Here is a 16,165-nt window from a genome sequence, read left to right as displayed (position 1 = left end):
AACCCGCGAAATTTGAAAAAAAAAAAAAAAAAAAAAAAAAAAACACAAAACCAAATATCTTCATTTTAAAAATGCTGTTTATTTGTGAAGTTAAAATATCCCAAGATGTAAATTAACTTACTGAGGCGATTTAGCAAAAAGCGAAGATATCCCATAAAATGAATCCACCGTGAAAATCTTTCACTTTTATTGTGTATAAATGATGGAGGCATTGTAGTTAATCATTCAAAGCAGTGTATTCAGAAGGTATCATCTGGAAGGAAAAAAAAAAAAAAAAAAAAAAAAAAAAGCCTGTCCTTGGCAACCAGGCAGCAATCTGGTCCTTATCAGGTTGGTCAGATCATGTTACTAGAAACAGATCAGATGACATTAAGGTGTTTAGTGGAGGATGGGATTTTGAGGATTTTGTTTTCATTTCTTCTTTGCGCTAGAATCAAAGGTTTGTCCAATCTCTCTTCCACGTAATTTCATCCCTGAAAATGAAAGGAAACCAATAATCATATTTAATAAACCAACCATTACCATAGCCACTGTAAAGTCTGTAACAAGTAATCCCTGACAATTAATTCATCATGAAATGTAAACAAATTGTACAATGCAATTTTGTACACATTTACTAATGTCTTTTTTCCAAAATGAATTAAATAAAGTTTTCCCCTCAGAATTCTACACAAGACACCACATAATGACAATGCGAAAAGTTGAGGTTTTGGCACAAAAAAAAAAAAAATTACATGTACATAAGTATTCACAGCCTTTGCTCAATGCACCTTTGGCAGCCTCGAGTCTTTTTGAATATGATGCCACAAGCTTGGCACACCAATCCCTGGCCAGACTGGCCCATTCCTCTTTGCAGCACCTCTCAAGCGCCATCAGGTTGGATGTGAAGTGTTGGTGCAGCCAGTTTAAGATCTCTCCAGAGATATTCAATCGGATTCATATCTGGACTCAAGGACATTCAGAGAGTTATCCTGAAGCCTTTATATCTGGACTGTGTTTAGGGTCGTCGTCCTGTTGAATGATTAACAGTCGCCCCAGTCTGAGTTCAAAAGCGCTCTGGTTTTCATCCAGGATGTCTGGATCTTTCCCTCTATCCTGACTAGTCCCTCAGTTCCTGAAGCTGAAAAACATCCCCACAGCATGATGCTGCCACCACCCTGCTTCACTGTAGGGATGGTATTGGCCTGGAGATTAGCCTCAAAACACGACGCACACCAAATTCACACCAAACAGCTCAATCTTTGTCTCATCAGACCAGAGAATTTTTTTTGTCCTTCTAGAAGGTTCTCCTCGGTCCACAAAAGAACTAATACCTCTGACAGTGACCATTGGATTCTTGGTCACTTCTCCCTCGATCACTCCGGTCAGGTGGCCGGCTCTAGGAAGAGTCCTGGTGATTTTGAACTTATGGAAGACATTCAAAAACTTGAACTTCATGCTTGGTTTGTGCTCTGACATGAACTGTTAGCTGTGGGACCTTTATATAGACAGTGTGTGCCTTTCCAAATCATGTCCAGCCAAATGTTTTTTCCTCAGGCAGACCCCCAAGCTGCAGAAACATCTCAAGGATGATCAGGAGACACCGGCAAAGGCTGCAAACACTAATGTACATGTGCTTTCTCAGCTTTTTTATTTTTAATAAATTTGCCCAAATTCCAAGTAAACTTTTTTCACATTGTAATTATGGGGGTTTGGGTGTAAAAATAATTTAAATCCATTTGGAATAAGGCTGCAACAAAACAAAATGTGGAAAAAGTGATGTGCTGTACACAATCACGCTCACCAATCACTCTCTCAATCTTCCCCATCACTTGATTATTTGGAATGGCCTTCCCCGCCTCATAGTCTGCAATAACCTGTGGCTTCTCATTGATTTTCTGCAAAAAAAAAATATATATATATAAATCCCACAAAAACGTCTGCAGTCTTTAACTGCTAAACACACTACTTACAGTGGCGAGGTCCTTTTGAGTAAGGCCTTTATTTTGACGGCCCTGCTGGATGACCTTGCCCACCTCAAGGGTTACTCTTTGGTGATGAAGTTCCTCCGTCTCTCGGTCCAATTTGGCCGTGTTCTTAGTTACAAGATGTTGTTTGTTCTGCCCAGCCGCCCCTGTTGGTAAAGTAGACAATAAAAAGGCACAGTCGTCGCATCGCAAGCTCCCTTTTAGACAACGTTGCCCAAGCAAGCACACCTTTACTAGACAGACAAACGAGTAGACGAACAGATATTTACATTTCTTTGAGGTTTCAACCTCTTCGCCCTTTCTCTGGGCCGAAATCACAGCCTGAAACGAGACAAACATCGCCACAATTAAGCACCACCTCGCACGACCGCCCTGTGTAACCGTGACGTCTTTTCAGTGCCTGACGTGAAGTTGCACGGTCCTCCATGACGCAACCACTTTCAACCCAGACACGGGAAAGGGAAAAAAAACTAAAACTAAAACTCTTCAGGCAGTTCTCCAGGCAGCACGCTAGCCGAGCGACCACGGCTACTGTCCCGCGGACGCTGACGACGAAACACCGTGCGCACACGCTGCAAAAGAGCGCTGGAGTAGCTAGCTGGCGGGCTAGCTCACAGAAACAACGCCTGTAACGCAGCCTACCTGTTTGGACTTCGCCTGTGCCGCCGATCCCTTCTTCCTCAGCACGGTCACCGTATCCCAGTCGCTCTCCGCCATGTCCCGCGAAGGCCGCGACTCCGAACACGAGTTAGAAGGGGGGAAAACAAGGCAGGCGTGAGAAGGAACGAACTGCGGGACGCTCACGGACGACGGTCGACCACCTCGCTGTTTGATTCTTGGCGATCACCACGCTGCCAAACACCGACGTCGACGTCCGAGTTGCCAGATCTCGCGAGAGAAGCCACCCTCGGGATTTTGTGCGTATGCCCCCCACTGTCGGGATCTGAGTGACGCAGATTGAATAATTTTATCAGTGCATTGTGTAGAAATAGAGGGCGTGGCGAATGAAAATAAAACTATATCTGCGTGCCCTACTTCTGAATAGCTAGCTCGTTTTTTTTTAAATATTTCAGATGGAATTCTAGTAATCGCTGGTAATCATTAAGGCCAACTACATCTTTTAAAGAAAGACCAAAAGAAAGCCGCTTGCAAAAAGCGGAACTGGCAACAACGTTTCCGCGTCACATCATTACGTGCGCAACGTAAGACGTAACAACTTTTAATGCGGTATGAAGATAGTGCAGTACGTGCGGTAGAGACTGGGCTGGCTGGCCATAAAGAGGCAGCCCGAACGTAACGTGATGTTCAGACAACAATACACAGTCAACACGCGGGATTCGGTTCGTAGCTGGAGGAGCAGGTCTTTGCTGGCTTGACCCCAGGACTTATTTATAGACTGCTGAGTCAGGTCTGAGCTGCATTAGAGTTACCTGATCACCATGGGGCGCGAACAGGGGACTGACAATGACAGCTGCTCCTGATCTTGGCGGCCACACAGTGAATGTGTAAATCCTGGCCAGCACTCAGATCACTTCTTATCTGGGACACAATGATTCAATGAAAATGCTGCAGCTTCTGCAGATTTTCTGTGGTTGCACCCTTCTGCAATTTATGTTTATCTAGAATGTAGTTTTGCTTAATTTCCCCAACATGTATTATATTTATTATCAAATCCGGAGACGCCAAGGTGCCACTGAGCAAAGGGTCATGGCTGCCCACTGCTCACCAAGTGATGGGTTAAAAGCAGAGGACACATTTCATTGTGTGCACCGTGCATCATAATGACAATCACTTTACTTTCAGTTTCATGTTCTGGTTCAAATGCTGTTAGAATTAACATTAAGACCAGGAAACAGATTGAAAAGGTTTATTTATTATTACACCATCATTGTTTTAAATTCAAGCACTGTTTTAAATAACTAAACAAACACATGCAATTTCCAAGAAGAGAAGAAAGAAAGAAAGCCGCTCATACAGCTGTCTTATAGCATTTTTTCACTTTGGCAAAAAGAATTATGGCAACAATAATTTGGGAGAAAAATGAACAGCACACAAACAATGCAAACATATGAAAACGTCAGATAAAAATGCATAACCTTTAAGGTTACTATTTGCAGACCCAATTAATGTGTCAGGTCAAATGACAATCTCACCCATTTAATTTCAATTTTCTTATATATTGTAACAAATTGCACATCTCATTGTCCCTGCCACACAGATTACAGATTAAAGACGCTGCTTGTAATCTGGTCTTGATTTGTAGTAATTTATCATTTTTAAACATTTTTTTTCCCCCAAACTGGCCCAGGACTGCCTGTTGGCAGGGAAATATAAAAACACTGCAGAAATAATCTGACCTTCCAGCATCCCAAGCGAACAAGATCTTTTTCCATGTTCTATGTTTGGATCCATAGCAGAGCAATTGCTCCATCCCACCGCCCAAATCATCTATCGTTTCACTGAAAATATCAAAAAGGTCAAAAACATTTTACCTGAGACCATAGTAACAGTTTAGTAGCCTAAAAAATTCTAACATTTCTATGCATAAAATATATCCAATTTTTTTTATAGAAATGCATTTGTAATTAATAAAATGCACGCAACCAGCTCATTTGGATTTGAACATATTTGGTGATGCAGATTTACAAAAGAGAGGTACAGTGAGAAATGGGATCGCTTTTGATACATTTAGCCTCTGTAGAAAAGCCCTTCAGTAATTCTGTTCATACATATTACACTACTAAAATGTATTGCTCTCAAATTGTTTCAATCAAATCGATAATAAAAAAAATATGAAAATCGTCTCATTTAAAAACTGACCGAAGGTCTAGTGCCCCTGCTGGCTGGCCGCAGTACAACTTCAGCTCCACCCATCCCCTTATGTTTCAAAGGCAACTTATCTTCTTTTCCTTACCCTAGTGTCTAATTGTCGAGGGTATTTTTGCTTCACTTCAATAGAATGGAACGCAATGAAGCAACAACATCCACGCTTTTCACAAACTGCCTTGTTTGTGAACACAATAATATTTTTCACACTGTTCTACAGTATAAAGTCCCGAAAACAGTAGTGAGAATGACAAATTAAAATGTTCAGAGCTTTAACCAACTCCACTGGCTTCCTTTCCACATACACGTCCAAGAATACCTCACACTTATTCACATCATGATGAAAATAATCAACCGTTTCATTTAGCACTTTCTTTACACAGCATAACATATTCGTATTTCTCAATTTTAAAATGCAAATCTTACAAATAAGTTGCAATGGGCATAAGGCAATGAAGAGCAACAGGGACAGACAGATGAATGTCCTCTGGGCAATATAAAGCAAAAAGATTAAAGCAACATTGGGTTCCAGTTGAACGTCCCAATGGAAATAATAGTTTGACACGTGTTAGAGGACAGCCAAACCATTTCGACGAGATTATAATGTAGGAACCCCAGTGCAAACCCACACCCCACATCTGTCAGGTGGTGGCGGCCGAGAATTATGCGTGACATGCCGACCAGGAAAGCCCACAGCACTAGCAGGATTCGTAGAGGGACGGCGAGCACAAGGTGGGCCAGCAGGAATTTAGACACCATGGCCGCTCTACTTGCATGGGCTGCTGGGAAAGAGTATACATCCATGGCCAAGTAGTCAAGAAAGCTGGGGCTCATCTCCCAGGGTCCCTTCCGCTTCACAAGTTTCTGCATTCCCGCAACAGTCATTATGTCCAGTAGAAGAGCTGCAGAAGAAGCACAGGATATAAAAACAAGTGTTAAAAAAGATGCTGAACTAAGAAGAAAGTTAAGTCATGTGCCTTGCAGCCACGTGTGATCTGTGCAGCTTTATTCCCACACCTACTGACCCACAAACACAACCGTATTTCTATATTGTTAAAAAAATAAAGACAAACACCAGAAATTAATCATTTAACCACTGTTGGCGAGTTTCCCCGTTCATGAAGCCTAATTCTACTGTATTTAAAATGTCATTTAAAGAAGCATGGAAATTTCCATTCAAGATGTCACCATGACACAAATAGTGAATATTAATGCACTAATAAATACGGTTTACTTGATCCCAATGAGATCAACTTTTTGCCATGTTTCTCAAATCAATCTGGACCAAGTTTAGCAGTTTTCATCATTCTAAAAGAGGGACCTGCCATCAGGGAACACCATGTCCATGAAGACATGTACTTGGTCCAGAACATTCTTAAGACAGTCGGTACATGTCAAATAACAGCCATATAAAAATACAGGACAAAGGGTCCCCAGCACAACACACGGGCTGAAGAATCATGCTGCCTCTGTCAGTTCGCCTTCTTCCCATAATGCACCCTGATGCCATGTCTTCCTTCAGAAAGTGACACGCATTCTAACAACATGCATTCAGGACGCCTTCCATTGCTCCATGCTGCAGACCAGGGACAATTTGGCCCTTGTTGCCCAAATCCTTACATGTTTATTCAACTCATCCATCATAACTGGCATGGTGTTAAATCTGACTGGTTTATGGGTGACTTCAGCATTATTTGTGACTTATTCATTAAATATTCATTAATTAACAATGCTGGGGTCAAGGTGTAAGTCTTCCTGGGCTACTGAGCCCTGCTGGTGTGTGTGTGTGTGTTAGCACTTTAAAACATGTACACTGACGTCTTCTCTGCCTGCCATAATATTAACCCCGTCAGGTGTCCACAATGCACTGGTGAAAACCCATATATTTGTGCTCAGGGCCGCATGGTTGTTAGAGACCTGGTCTCGCACCTCCAAGGTTGTGGGTGGGAGGATGCATGCTCTCCCCATGCCAGAGGTCTCCTCTGGGTTCTCTGGTTTCCTCCCGCTAGGTGGACTGGCAGCTCTAAATTGACCGTGCCTGAGTGTGTCGGTGACATGGCGTGCATTTAGCAGCAGTGGGTAAAAATCTGCGACCGCGCTCCTCTTCCAGCAGGAAACCTTACCAAGCAGCAGGTTCACCAGGACCTCCTGCCCCGCCAACGTGTTGCTCCTCGTGAGACACACGACCGTGCCAAAAATCCACGGGATGCCGTGGCCCGTGAGGGCCAGCAGCTTGACCATGGCGCGCACGCTGCCCCAGGACGACGTGCTGTGCGCGCACACGCCGAGCCTCTTGGACATGGAGATGTCGATGGCGAGGAGCGAGCTCATGGCGATGCCTTTGAAGGAGGGGTTGAGCTGCATGCAGTTCTCCTCGCGCGGCTTCAGGGACTCCCTGCGCTCCCGGTTGTTCTCCGCGGGCTCCTGCTGCGCACTGTCCGCCGCCTGGTGCTGGCCCTGCTGCTTGGCTTTCTGGGAGGGCCTCCGCCCGGCGCCCCGGGCTTCCGCGGTGTTGTTCCTTAGCGGCTGGTTCAATGACATGAACTCGGGCCGGTTCAGAACGTTGTTCCGATCCCTTGCCCTGGATCGACCCTGCGCGGGCATGATCGACTGGGGAATTCTGCCGAAACAACGAAAGCGCAGCCTGCAGCCCAGTTCACACGCGGCGGTCGCCAGTGGCCCCCGATGCCCATGACACGATGCGGGATCGCGCTGAAGCCCCTGCGACGTCTATACCAGCGCGGCTATAAATAGACGAAGCAGCTGGCACGCGTGTAACGCGCCCACATGGCCGAGTCGCGGTGTTGCCAGGTCGGAGTGACAGAAGTAAACCCAACGTTCAAACACGTCCCTCCTAAACCACGAACATGACGAGACTTCACACACAGCGATCAACCAGTGGCACCTCGGCAAAGATGGGATCGGAATGCCACGATAGTAGGTCAATTTGACATAAAATGTTCTTTTTTGTGTGTTCTGCTTTTATACCAGTGCACTTTTACTCACCAGTATTGTATAACTTGTTCATAATTTGCAGGCATAAGGAATCACGGTGCATATGTTATAATGCAGAATAAATCATTACATCATAATTGGAATTTCTGATTACTTGTGCCTTTGACACGTGTCATATTAAATGCTTGTGAAGTGCTGGGGTTGCCTGGGTTAGTGGCAGTTTAATATTAAAGGGTTTTACAAATGGCTTTTATAAATGAATGCCGTTTAATTACATTCATAGCAAATTGTCAAAAAAACGTGGGTAATTATCACACCTGGCAACATAGTCGAGTTGCCAAGCTACTGGAAGTCTGGGAACGGCGATGGACAATCTCAGTAGCCAATCACAATGAAGAATCTTTAATCACGCTAAACATTTAAAAGTGGCACGATACAGTAACAACGTATCATCATAACTAAACATTCATCTGAAGTAGACGGCCAAAGAATATACGCAAAAAAGGATCACCGTACATTCGGTGTTTAACTCTTTCTCCTAGGACTACATTTCCCAGCATTCCTCAAAGCCCGTGTCACTCTAAAGCCGCTCGGATAAAAAAAGCCACAGTCAACAGCTGAAGTGTTGCGTTACACGCGAGGGAACCTGCCTGGTTTACTAATGGGACAAGGACGAGACGATGTGGCCGTGCAAAGGATTTGAACAGATTTTTTGTGTGTTTGTCTTCGACTATGTCAAATGCAAACATCAGCCAAGTAGTTATTCTGCCTAAATAGATGATAGAAGACGGAGAGCCAGGAAAGGATGGAAGGACCTTGGAGTAGAAAAGTGGACTTGGACTCCGTTCATTTCACCTGCCGAACTCTGCACTATTTACAGGACGAGCAAAAACGACTGGACTGCAGCCTGCAGAGTTTTAATTTACATGAGCGTCGTTACTTTAATAAAAGCAGACATGTTATTTAAATCGTGTACAAGGTACATGTTGTTTTTAAACTTTTTATAATAAACTGGTAAAAAATTAAGGCTATAATTTAAATACGAATGCATTTAATTGATGAAATGATCTAAACTATGTAAATTGGACTAAAATGCATGAAATATATTATATGGTTATGTTCATAATGAAATGGGTTTGAGCTTTTCACTCAGGTCTATGGACAGTTTTTCTAAAATGAAGACGTGAAATTAGACTTTTTTTCTTTAGAGGGATGATTTAGTCGATATAAATGTTAGATATGTAGTTTGCTGAGGTTACGGACTTACAATAAGACCTCCAGGAGCCCACAGAGGAGCCCATAGGTAGCACTGGCTTGTGCCGTCTGTCACAGCAATGGGCTGCATTCAGAGTGTTAGACGCAAACCCCGTTTCAGTGAGAGAATCGCTGTGGTTGAAGTGAACACCTCCATTGACCCAAACCCCACTGCCATTGATGAGTCCTCTGATGTTGTCCTGCGCTACCGCACGCCATACTTCAGAGCCGCGGCCCAAGTGCTGGTGCCGCCTGTGGCGTGTGAAGAAACCTGGACTGTTGGCTGGATCCAAGCATGCAACAAAATGGATTTCTACAATACATACGGAAGTGAGGGCATGTGAGTAGTCCATTTTTACTTTTTCTTGACCTTTTTCATTTCCTTTTCTGTGAGTAAAGAGTTTAATTGACAAGGACAAGAATGTACATTGACTATATATATATATTAAATATTTCTTCATATGTGTACATTAACATAAGGAAAAATCAATAATTTGCATTTTGGACATTCAGAATCAGAATTGTGGCTTTTGAAAAGATCATGATACATATTGAATAGTGTGCAATAAGGGCTTGACATGCAGAAAGTGTAGTGAGAAAGTTCCATTGAAGCTGAGTGAGTAGGACATTGCATAGGAGTGTGTGAGTGGGTTTTGTGGTCACTAGTACTGTTCATGGCTTAGATGACTTGGGTCTTTGATTTCGTAGTATGAGTGTCTGAAGTTTATGAGTGTACATCGTTCTAAACTCAAAAATAGCTCCTTAAATCCATACGTCATTGGCTGCATGTTGTTGAGGAACGTCTAGTGTAATTGTGGGAAGTTGTTGCCATCACTCACTTCCAAGCTTACACCCCATTGTGAAGCATGAAGGAGCCATTCAAGAATGGCTACTCAGGATGTTAGTACTGTTTTTTTTTTCATCCCATTTCCGGGGATTGTTTCCTCAGTGGTAGAGAAAAGCAGCACACACCCTGACCAGAAAAAACCTACTTCTAAAATTGACTTTTTTCCTGACACATTTATAATATACCAACATAAACATATTTTACTCCTTGTCATTGCAGCTCAAGCTGGGAGCTGCCAGAGCTGAAAACTGGACAGATTCAAGCAATAAGTGATTCTGATGGCGTCACATACCCCTGGTATGGCAGCACCACTGAAATATACACCATTGTTGGTCCAACCAAGAGAGCGACCAAACTCACCGTGAGCATGAATGATAACTTCTGCCCCAGCGTTACGTGGACTGTGCCTGTGGGAACAGCCGACACCCCACCTCGGCTGAGTGGCATCCAGCGGGACCAGCACTTCACCACCTGGCTAGTGGCCCTGAATGAAACCACAGCTGAGATGGTTCTTCTTCAGACAATTCGATGGAGGATGCAGCTCAGCATTGAGGTCGACCCCAAAAGACCCCTGGGTCAACGAGGCAGGCTTCTGGAGCCTCAAATCCAGGATCGGCCTCAGATCCTGGAAACAAACGAACCCATCCCACCCAATGCCTTGGTCAGACCCAACGCCAATGATGCCCAAGTGCTGATGTGGAGGCCTGGGACAGGAAAGCCTATTATGGTTATCCGACCAAAATACTCCAGCATCCCTTTATAACAATTTTTTTTTTGTTTGAACCTCAGTGAAAATTTGCTTTGAAACTGTGACAGGAAGTACATGAAGTCTTGAACGATGTCTTCAGATCATAGTCAGGTTTAAGTTCCATACCTCACTTATGAGCCTTGCCTCTGACATGAAGAAGACTGTACTGATTACACAACGGTAATTAGCTGCTCAGTGCATCAAAACTGTGTTTACATGCTAGACTTGCCTTCATCCCCATAATACAAATGCACAATAAATTATGTTGCCTATTCATTATTCATAATTCAAATCGCTGCAATGTGTTTGTTAAACACTAAAAATGCGCACGACCTTGAAGTTGCCATGTGTTTCTTTTTATCGATGCATATTAATTGATTATTTCAATGTTTTCATGTGAATGAAATTGACACACAAGTGCTGTTTGTATTTAGTGACGTGATGATTATTGCATTTCACAAATATTGAAATGGAACTACATACCTCTTGACCTTCAAAAGAATATGAAAACACAAAATCTGTTCAAAATATGCAGCAATTTGTATTACAGGACAGTAGCTGACTCCCCTTTCTGGATGAAAATGGAGCCAAAGCTCGTTTGTTTGGTTGCTATTAGCATCATACTTTCTAAGCACTCTTATTGTGCCAGGTATGATAATATAGTCCTTTTATGGTTAAATTATGACTCAGTAGGCTCATTAATAACAGCAACACTGTCAGGTACTTTAAATATTCTCACTCAACAAATGTATATTATGTCTTTAATAAATTTCACTGTGTACTTTTTACTGTTCTGTTACTTGTATACACTTACTGAGTGCATATGAAAAATGCAATGTACATTTGTACAGTATTTACAAAAAGAAAAAATCTTCTACAAGAACAGAATGGCCTGATTCTAAAATACCCCACATTGCCCCAATTTAGTCCTCTTGGGCATACGTGTAGGTGTCTGTTGTTCAGCATCTATTTCCTCTATGATTTCTTGCTGGCCTGAGCATTAGCTTGAGCTATTTTCTTCAAATTGTGAGTGCAAATGGTGATATGACTGGTTAAATGTTTGATGAGGGCACTAATTCTTTGGGCTCCTGCTCTGTGACGGCTTTTGTGCCCACTTCCCCGCCCTCTCAGACATCTCAGGTGCCCATTCAGCTGCTAACAGCTGTTTGAAGGAACACACAGGAGCCTCACACACTCCTCTCTGATGCGATTCGTAGATCAGCTGGCCACCCATACCGTCCCAGAATGGAAGAAACACTACATGTCTTATGGGGTAAGAAACCTTTTTTTTTTTTTTAACTGTTAGCATTTTGATCTTTTTGGCACATAATTCTGCATAATTTTTTTGCATTATTATTTTTAAGATTTTAAAGTCTATGTTGCACGCTGAAGACATTAAAAGTACTTGCTGCACAGGTAAGGAATGTGAAATACAACATAACTATGAATATTAAATATTAAAATATTGAACATTTTGATAAAATGTGTCTATTTTTAAGCTGATTTTTTTTTACTAGAGTGCAATGGTGTTACAGTGCTATGTATGGTCATTGAAGCTATGCTCTGCTATGTAACAAAATACGCCATAGAACGTGCATACATGCAACAGTGATCCCTGTCATAGCTGAAACAATCAATGCCAGATAAAATATTAATGCACTTAACAATGAAGGTGAAAGTAGAAGGAAACTGAAACTATATTACATAACGACAGTACAGTAAAAATGACTATATTACAAAATTACATGAAAGCAACACAAAGTACCTAATTTATCCATTAATTTATTTAAAACAATGATTATTAATAATCAGATTAATCTAGAGGCAGCTTATTCTAAAGCTAAGAATAATGCTAAGAAATTACATTTCCTTAACATAATTAACATTATTATAACATTATTATTACTTATTATTGCTATTGCTTTAGACTCTCAGCTTGCAATTTTCACATATGTAGATCAAAAGCACCTCATATCTGCTCAGAAAAACTTCTTCCAGAAGTGTGATAAAGAACTGATGAAGGTGAACCTCTTCTATTCAGGTATTATACAGTCCAGCATCCAATATGATAATCCTTGCTTTTTTATTATTTGATAACCAAAATGTCTGTGACTACTGAAGGCACCTTGATTTCTTAGAAAAGTTAAGCGAAGCCAAGATGAAAATGGCAGCTTTTGAAAATGCAGTCCAGCATTCACAGGGCGGGACAGGAGGAGGCCGAGACTTTGTGGAGAACTCCAAACTACTATTACAAACCTGCAGAGGAACCTCAGAAATGAAGCAGCTTAAAATGGCTGTGAGCGAGCTCTACCTCGCTTTAGCACTCCTGCAGAAATACCAGGTGGGATAGTTTTCGACTGCTAATCATGCGGTTAAAATAATTTTCTAGCATTATTTTCATGCGTGTCACAGGAGTTGAACTACAATGGATTCTACAAAATCACAAAGAGGTGCGATGCATTCTTCACATCACAACAAGGGCAAGAGTGGAGAACTGAGAAGCTGGACACGTCCCAGCTCAACACTGATGGAAACAGATGTCAGCAATTCATGTCAAAGTTGGAGGTGATTTAACTAATTCCTCCTTCATAACGTCTTTTCAGTGACCACCTTCTGACGGTCCACTGTAACATATTACCCTGTAGACCTTCATGTGCCATCTGGAGGGGGAGGACAAGCAAAAAGCTATGAAGAGGCTGAAAATCCCGCTACTGTGCACTGAACAGGTAGAAATGTCATATATGATATTCATTTATGAATTTAACTAGATAGGCTGTCTTAACAAGTGGTTAATTACACATCAATGGTGTCTTCTGGGTTTTTGTGAAATGTAAACATGCATTTACCATGCTGAAGTAAGAAACTTTAAGTCAGTCAAACTAGCTGGTTCACCATCCGGTCCAGATTTCAGCAGGGGTATAGAAGAACGTCATTTTGAAAATGATTGAGTCAGTTTTTAAACTTTATTGCAGTAGGGTTAAAAAGATTAACTGCTTGAGGCTGGTTAGCCACCAGTCTGAAGTGCAGTGCATGTGGTAGCTGCTTGGGAACCATCCCAAAACTTTGCTGTCTTAAGGAAAATCAACTTAAGTACACTTGAAATAATTTCAAATCATGTGAAATTGTATTTATTGTGTCATTTTTTTCTCCGCTCCAGTCCGTCTCACCTTGGACTGCATTTCGAATTGGAATGACCTTTGGTCTTCTGGTAGCTCTAATTGGCCTTGTCATCATTCAAGGTGAGATTTCAATTGCAACCTTAAGTGAACTTTTCAGACACGCACCACTATGATTTAGATTTGCTGCGTTAGTCTTACAGGTACCAAACTGGGAACACGTCAGACCACTGCTGAGGCTCTACAGAGGCAGTTTCTTGCTGATCGAGTTCTTTTTTTTGCTGGCGGTGAACATGTACATTTGGGGGAAATCTGGTGTCAATCATGTGCTCGTCTTTGAGTTAGATCCCAGACATCATCTGTCTTGCCACCACATCTTTGAGGTGAGACAAGTTTGTCTATCAGAACATTTATAGTGACCAACATGTAGGTACAAAACGACTCAATGCTGGTTGCTGTTTTAGCTGGTCATAACTGGTATAGCTTATTTATTTAACTGGTTTTAAACTTATACACTCCGTCATGCATCACTTATTACAACACCTTTGAACCTTTGACTTGGTGTATTGACTGGTCCTGTCTCCAGTACAGAAGACCATGCGTTGCCTTTCAGGTAGCAGGTGGTTTAGCTGTTTGTTGTTGCACCAGCCTCTTGGCTTGTCTACAGGCACCATCCCATCCAATACCCCAACATCTCCACCCGCTCCTGTTCCACTGCTTCCTGCTTCTGTTACTTCTCAATCCAGCTCCTGTCTGCCACCATCAGGCTCGTTCTTGGCTTGCCACCTCACTGGTGAGTCAGGTGGGCCTGACAGATGAAGTTCCTAACATTACCTTATTCAAATGTCTACTTAAAATATTACAGCTTCTCTTGGCATATAAATTCATTCATTTAGATTGCAAAAACCTTTCACAGTTTCAGAAACACTAAGTTCTGCTGTGCTGTCTTTGTTTTCGTAGTTTAAAGTTATCACAGCTCCCTTCCACCAAGTTAGATTTGCTCACTGCTGGCTGGCCGACCAGCTCAACAGTTTAAGCCCCCTGTTTCAGGACCTGTGGGACCTTATGTGGTTCTATGCATGTGATGTAAAATTTAACAATCAGCAGGACCCAAGTCTGTCTGCAGGTGAGCTATAAAACAAATACATTTGTATTATAAATTTTACTGTTTGTACTATTTGCGTAACATATCTGATTTAGCTTTTGAACTTTTCCCTGCAGACACACACAAATGTTTGCTTTTATGTGAATTTCAGAGCGTATGGGATGTGAGCTGTACCCTAGGGCAGTGATGTGCCTGATCCAGTGCTTTCCACCATGGTTGAGATTTGCTCAGTGTCTGAGATGTTTCTGGGACAGTGGCAACTCCACGCACATCTTCAACGCTGGAAAATACTCCTCCGTCTTCATCATGGTCATGTTTGCTGGACTCTACAACATGGCAAGAGGTTTGGACGATTCATGCGAGCACTGGAATTAGCTGGCAGAAAATTGAAATATGATGCAAACTCCCCCCGCAGTCTTGAAGTGAAACTGACTAATCCTTGATCTAGAGAATCCCAGCCTGGGGCTGCAGGCCACATTGTATCTCTACTTATGGGCTGTGGCCACCTGCTTCAGTGTGTTAGTGACAGTAGCCTGGGACTTACAGATGGACTGGGGACTGTTGCAGGAAAACAGACTCCTAAAGGCTGAGATGATATACTCCCGTCAGGTACCTATTATCCATACCATATGTACCGTATGTTAACAGCAAAAACACATTACTAGTGTCTTATGTGGGGTGCGGTTTGCCTTCTTAGGTCTTCTATTACAGTGCCATGCTGGCAGATGTGCTTCTGAGAATCTCCTGGGCTATAAATATTATCTTGGCTCAGATGAAAGACTCAGCCTCTGCTGCCACTGCCAGTGCCATTCTGGTCCCACTAGAGGTCTTAAGGTAAGTATGCCACAAATGTATTTTATTTTGCCAAAGCAATATATGAAAATTGTGTCTTATTTCTATTTCCAAGTAACCCTTTTTCTCATTTAGAAGATGCATTTGGAACCTCTTCCGGCTGGAGAACGAGCACCTTAAAAACTGCGAAGTAGGCCGTGCTGTCAGAGATGTAGAAGTTCCTGTTGCTCCACTGAACCTGCTTGAACGGTTTCTCCTCGAGAACATGATGGAGCAAGAAGAGCCTGCTAAACAGCACAATAAGAAGATGGCCTCTTCAGAAAATTCGTGTTCTTATTTAGGCCTCAGATGTCTGAGGTGATCAGATATAATACAGAGGCTATCCTTTATGCAAAATATTTGTTTGTTTATTTATTTATTTTTGTGGTAGGACTAGTATCAAAGCATCAGTCATAATAATTTATCAATTAGTAACAATTACGATGCAGAATTAGATGTCTTACAGTGAACAAAAAAACTTAACTACAATAAATTGCAATTATAAAGACCAATAAT

At 42.2% G+C, this 16,165-nt stretch overlaps 4 protein-coding genes across 5 annotated transcripts; 2 read left to right on the top strand and 2 right to left on the bottom strand.

Annotated features, from left to right (window-relative positions):
- Nucleotides 1-165: 165 nt before the first annotated feature.
- Nucleotides 166-2,904, bottom strand: edf1 (endothelial differentiation-related factor 1). Its single transcript, XM_028995832.1, has 5 exons — nt 2,610-2,904; nt 2,237-2,288; nt 1,953-2,113; nt 1,784-1,877; nt 166-473 (listed from the first exon to the last, which is right to left on the bottom strand). The coding sequence occupies exons 1-5, from the start codon at nt 2,682-2,684 to the stop codon at nt 412-414; spliced, it is 444 nt and encodes a 147-aa protein (XP_028851665.1). The 5' UTR covers nt 2,685-2,904; the 3' UTR covers nt 166-411.
- A 914-nt stretch (nt 2,905-3,818) lies between these two features.
- On the bottom strand, nt 3,819-7,539 carry plpp7a (phospholipid phosphatase 7a (inactive)). The gene is made up of 2 exons (XM_028995828.1): nt 6,917-7,539; nt 3,819-5,695 (listed from the first exon to the last, which is right to left on the bottom strand). The coding sequence occupies exons 1-2, from the start codon at nt 7,395-7,397 to the stop codon at nt 5,304-5,306; spliced, it is 873 nt and encodes a 290-aa protein (XP_028851661.1). The 5' UTR covers nt 7,398-7,539; the 3' UTR covers nt 3,819-5,303.
- Nucleotides 6,741-16,006, top strand: LOC114799306 (xenotropic and polytropic retrovirus receptor 1). Its single transcript, XM_028995827.1, has 15 exons — nt 6,741-7,730; nt 11,815-11,870; nt 11,962-12,013; nt 12,555-12,638; nt 12,736-12,938; nt 13,010-13,162; nt 13,243-13,323; nt 13,755-13,836; nt 13,909-14,096; nt 14,327-14,506; nt 14,674-14,839; nt 14,970-15,161; nt 15,267-15,427; nt 15,516-15,652; nt 15,746-16,006. Exons 1-15 carry the CDS (start codon nt 7,661-7,663, stop codon nt 15,969-15,971), a joined length of 2,031 nt encoding a protein of 676 aa, XP_028851660.1. The 5' UTR covers nt 6,741-7,660; the 3' UTR covers nt 15,972-16,006.
- On the top strand, nt 8,359-11,383 carry fam78aa (family with sequence similarity 78 member Aa). 2 transcript variants are annotated; one of them, XM_028995830.1, is made up of 3 exons: nt 8,359-9,342; nt 10,069-10,146; nt 10,240-11,383. In XM_028995830.1, the coding sequence occupies exons 1-3, from the start codon at nt 9,083-9,085 to the stop codon at nt 10,610-10,612; spliced, it is 711 nt and encodes a 236-aa protein (XP_028851663.1). In that variant the 5' UTR covers nt 8,359-9,082; the 3' UTR covers nt 10,613-11,383. The 2 variants fall into 2 exon arrangements, with proteins under 2 accessions (XP_028851663.1, XP_028851662.1); XM_028995829.1 differs by having other exon boundaries at nt 10,069-11,383.
- Nucleotides 16,007-16,165: the final 159 nt, after the last annotated feature.

Source organism: Denticeps clupeoides, chromosome 11 (assembly GCF_900700375.1).
Source record: "Denticeps clupeoides chromosome 11, fDenClu1.1, whole genome shotgun sequence".
Classification (NCBI taxonomy): Eukaryota; Metazoa; Chordata; class Actinopteri; order Clupeiformes; family Denticipitidae; genus Denticeps; species Denticeps clupeoides.
The sequence above is the reverse complement of the archived record's forward strand: the minus strand, read 5'-3'. Positions and strand labels throughout refer to the sequence as shown.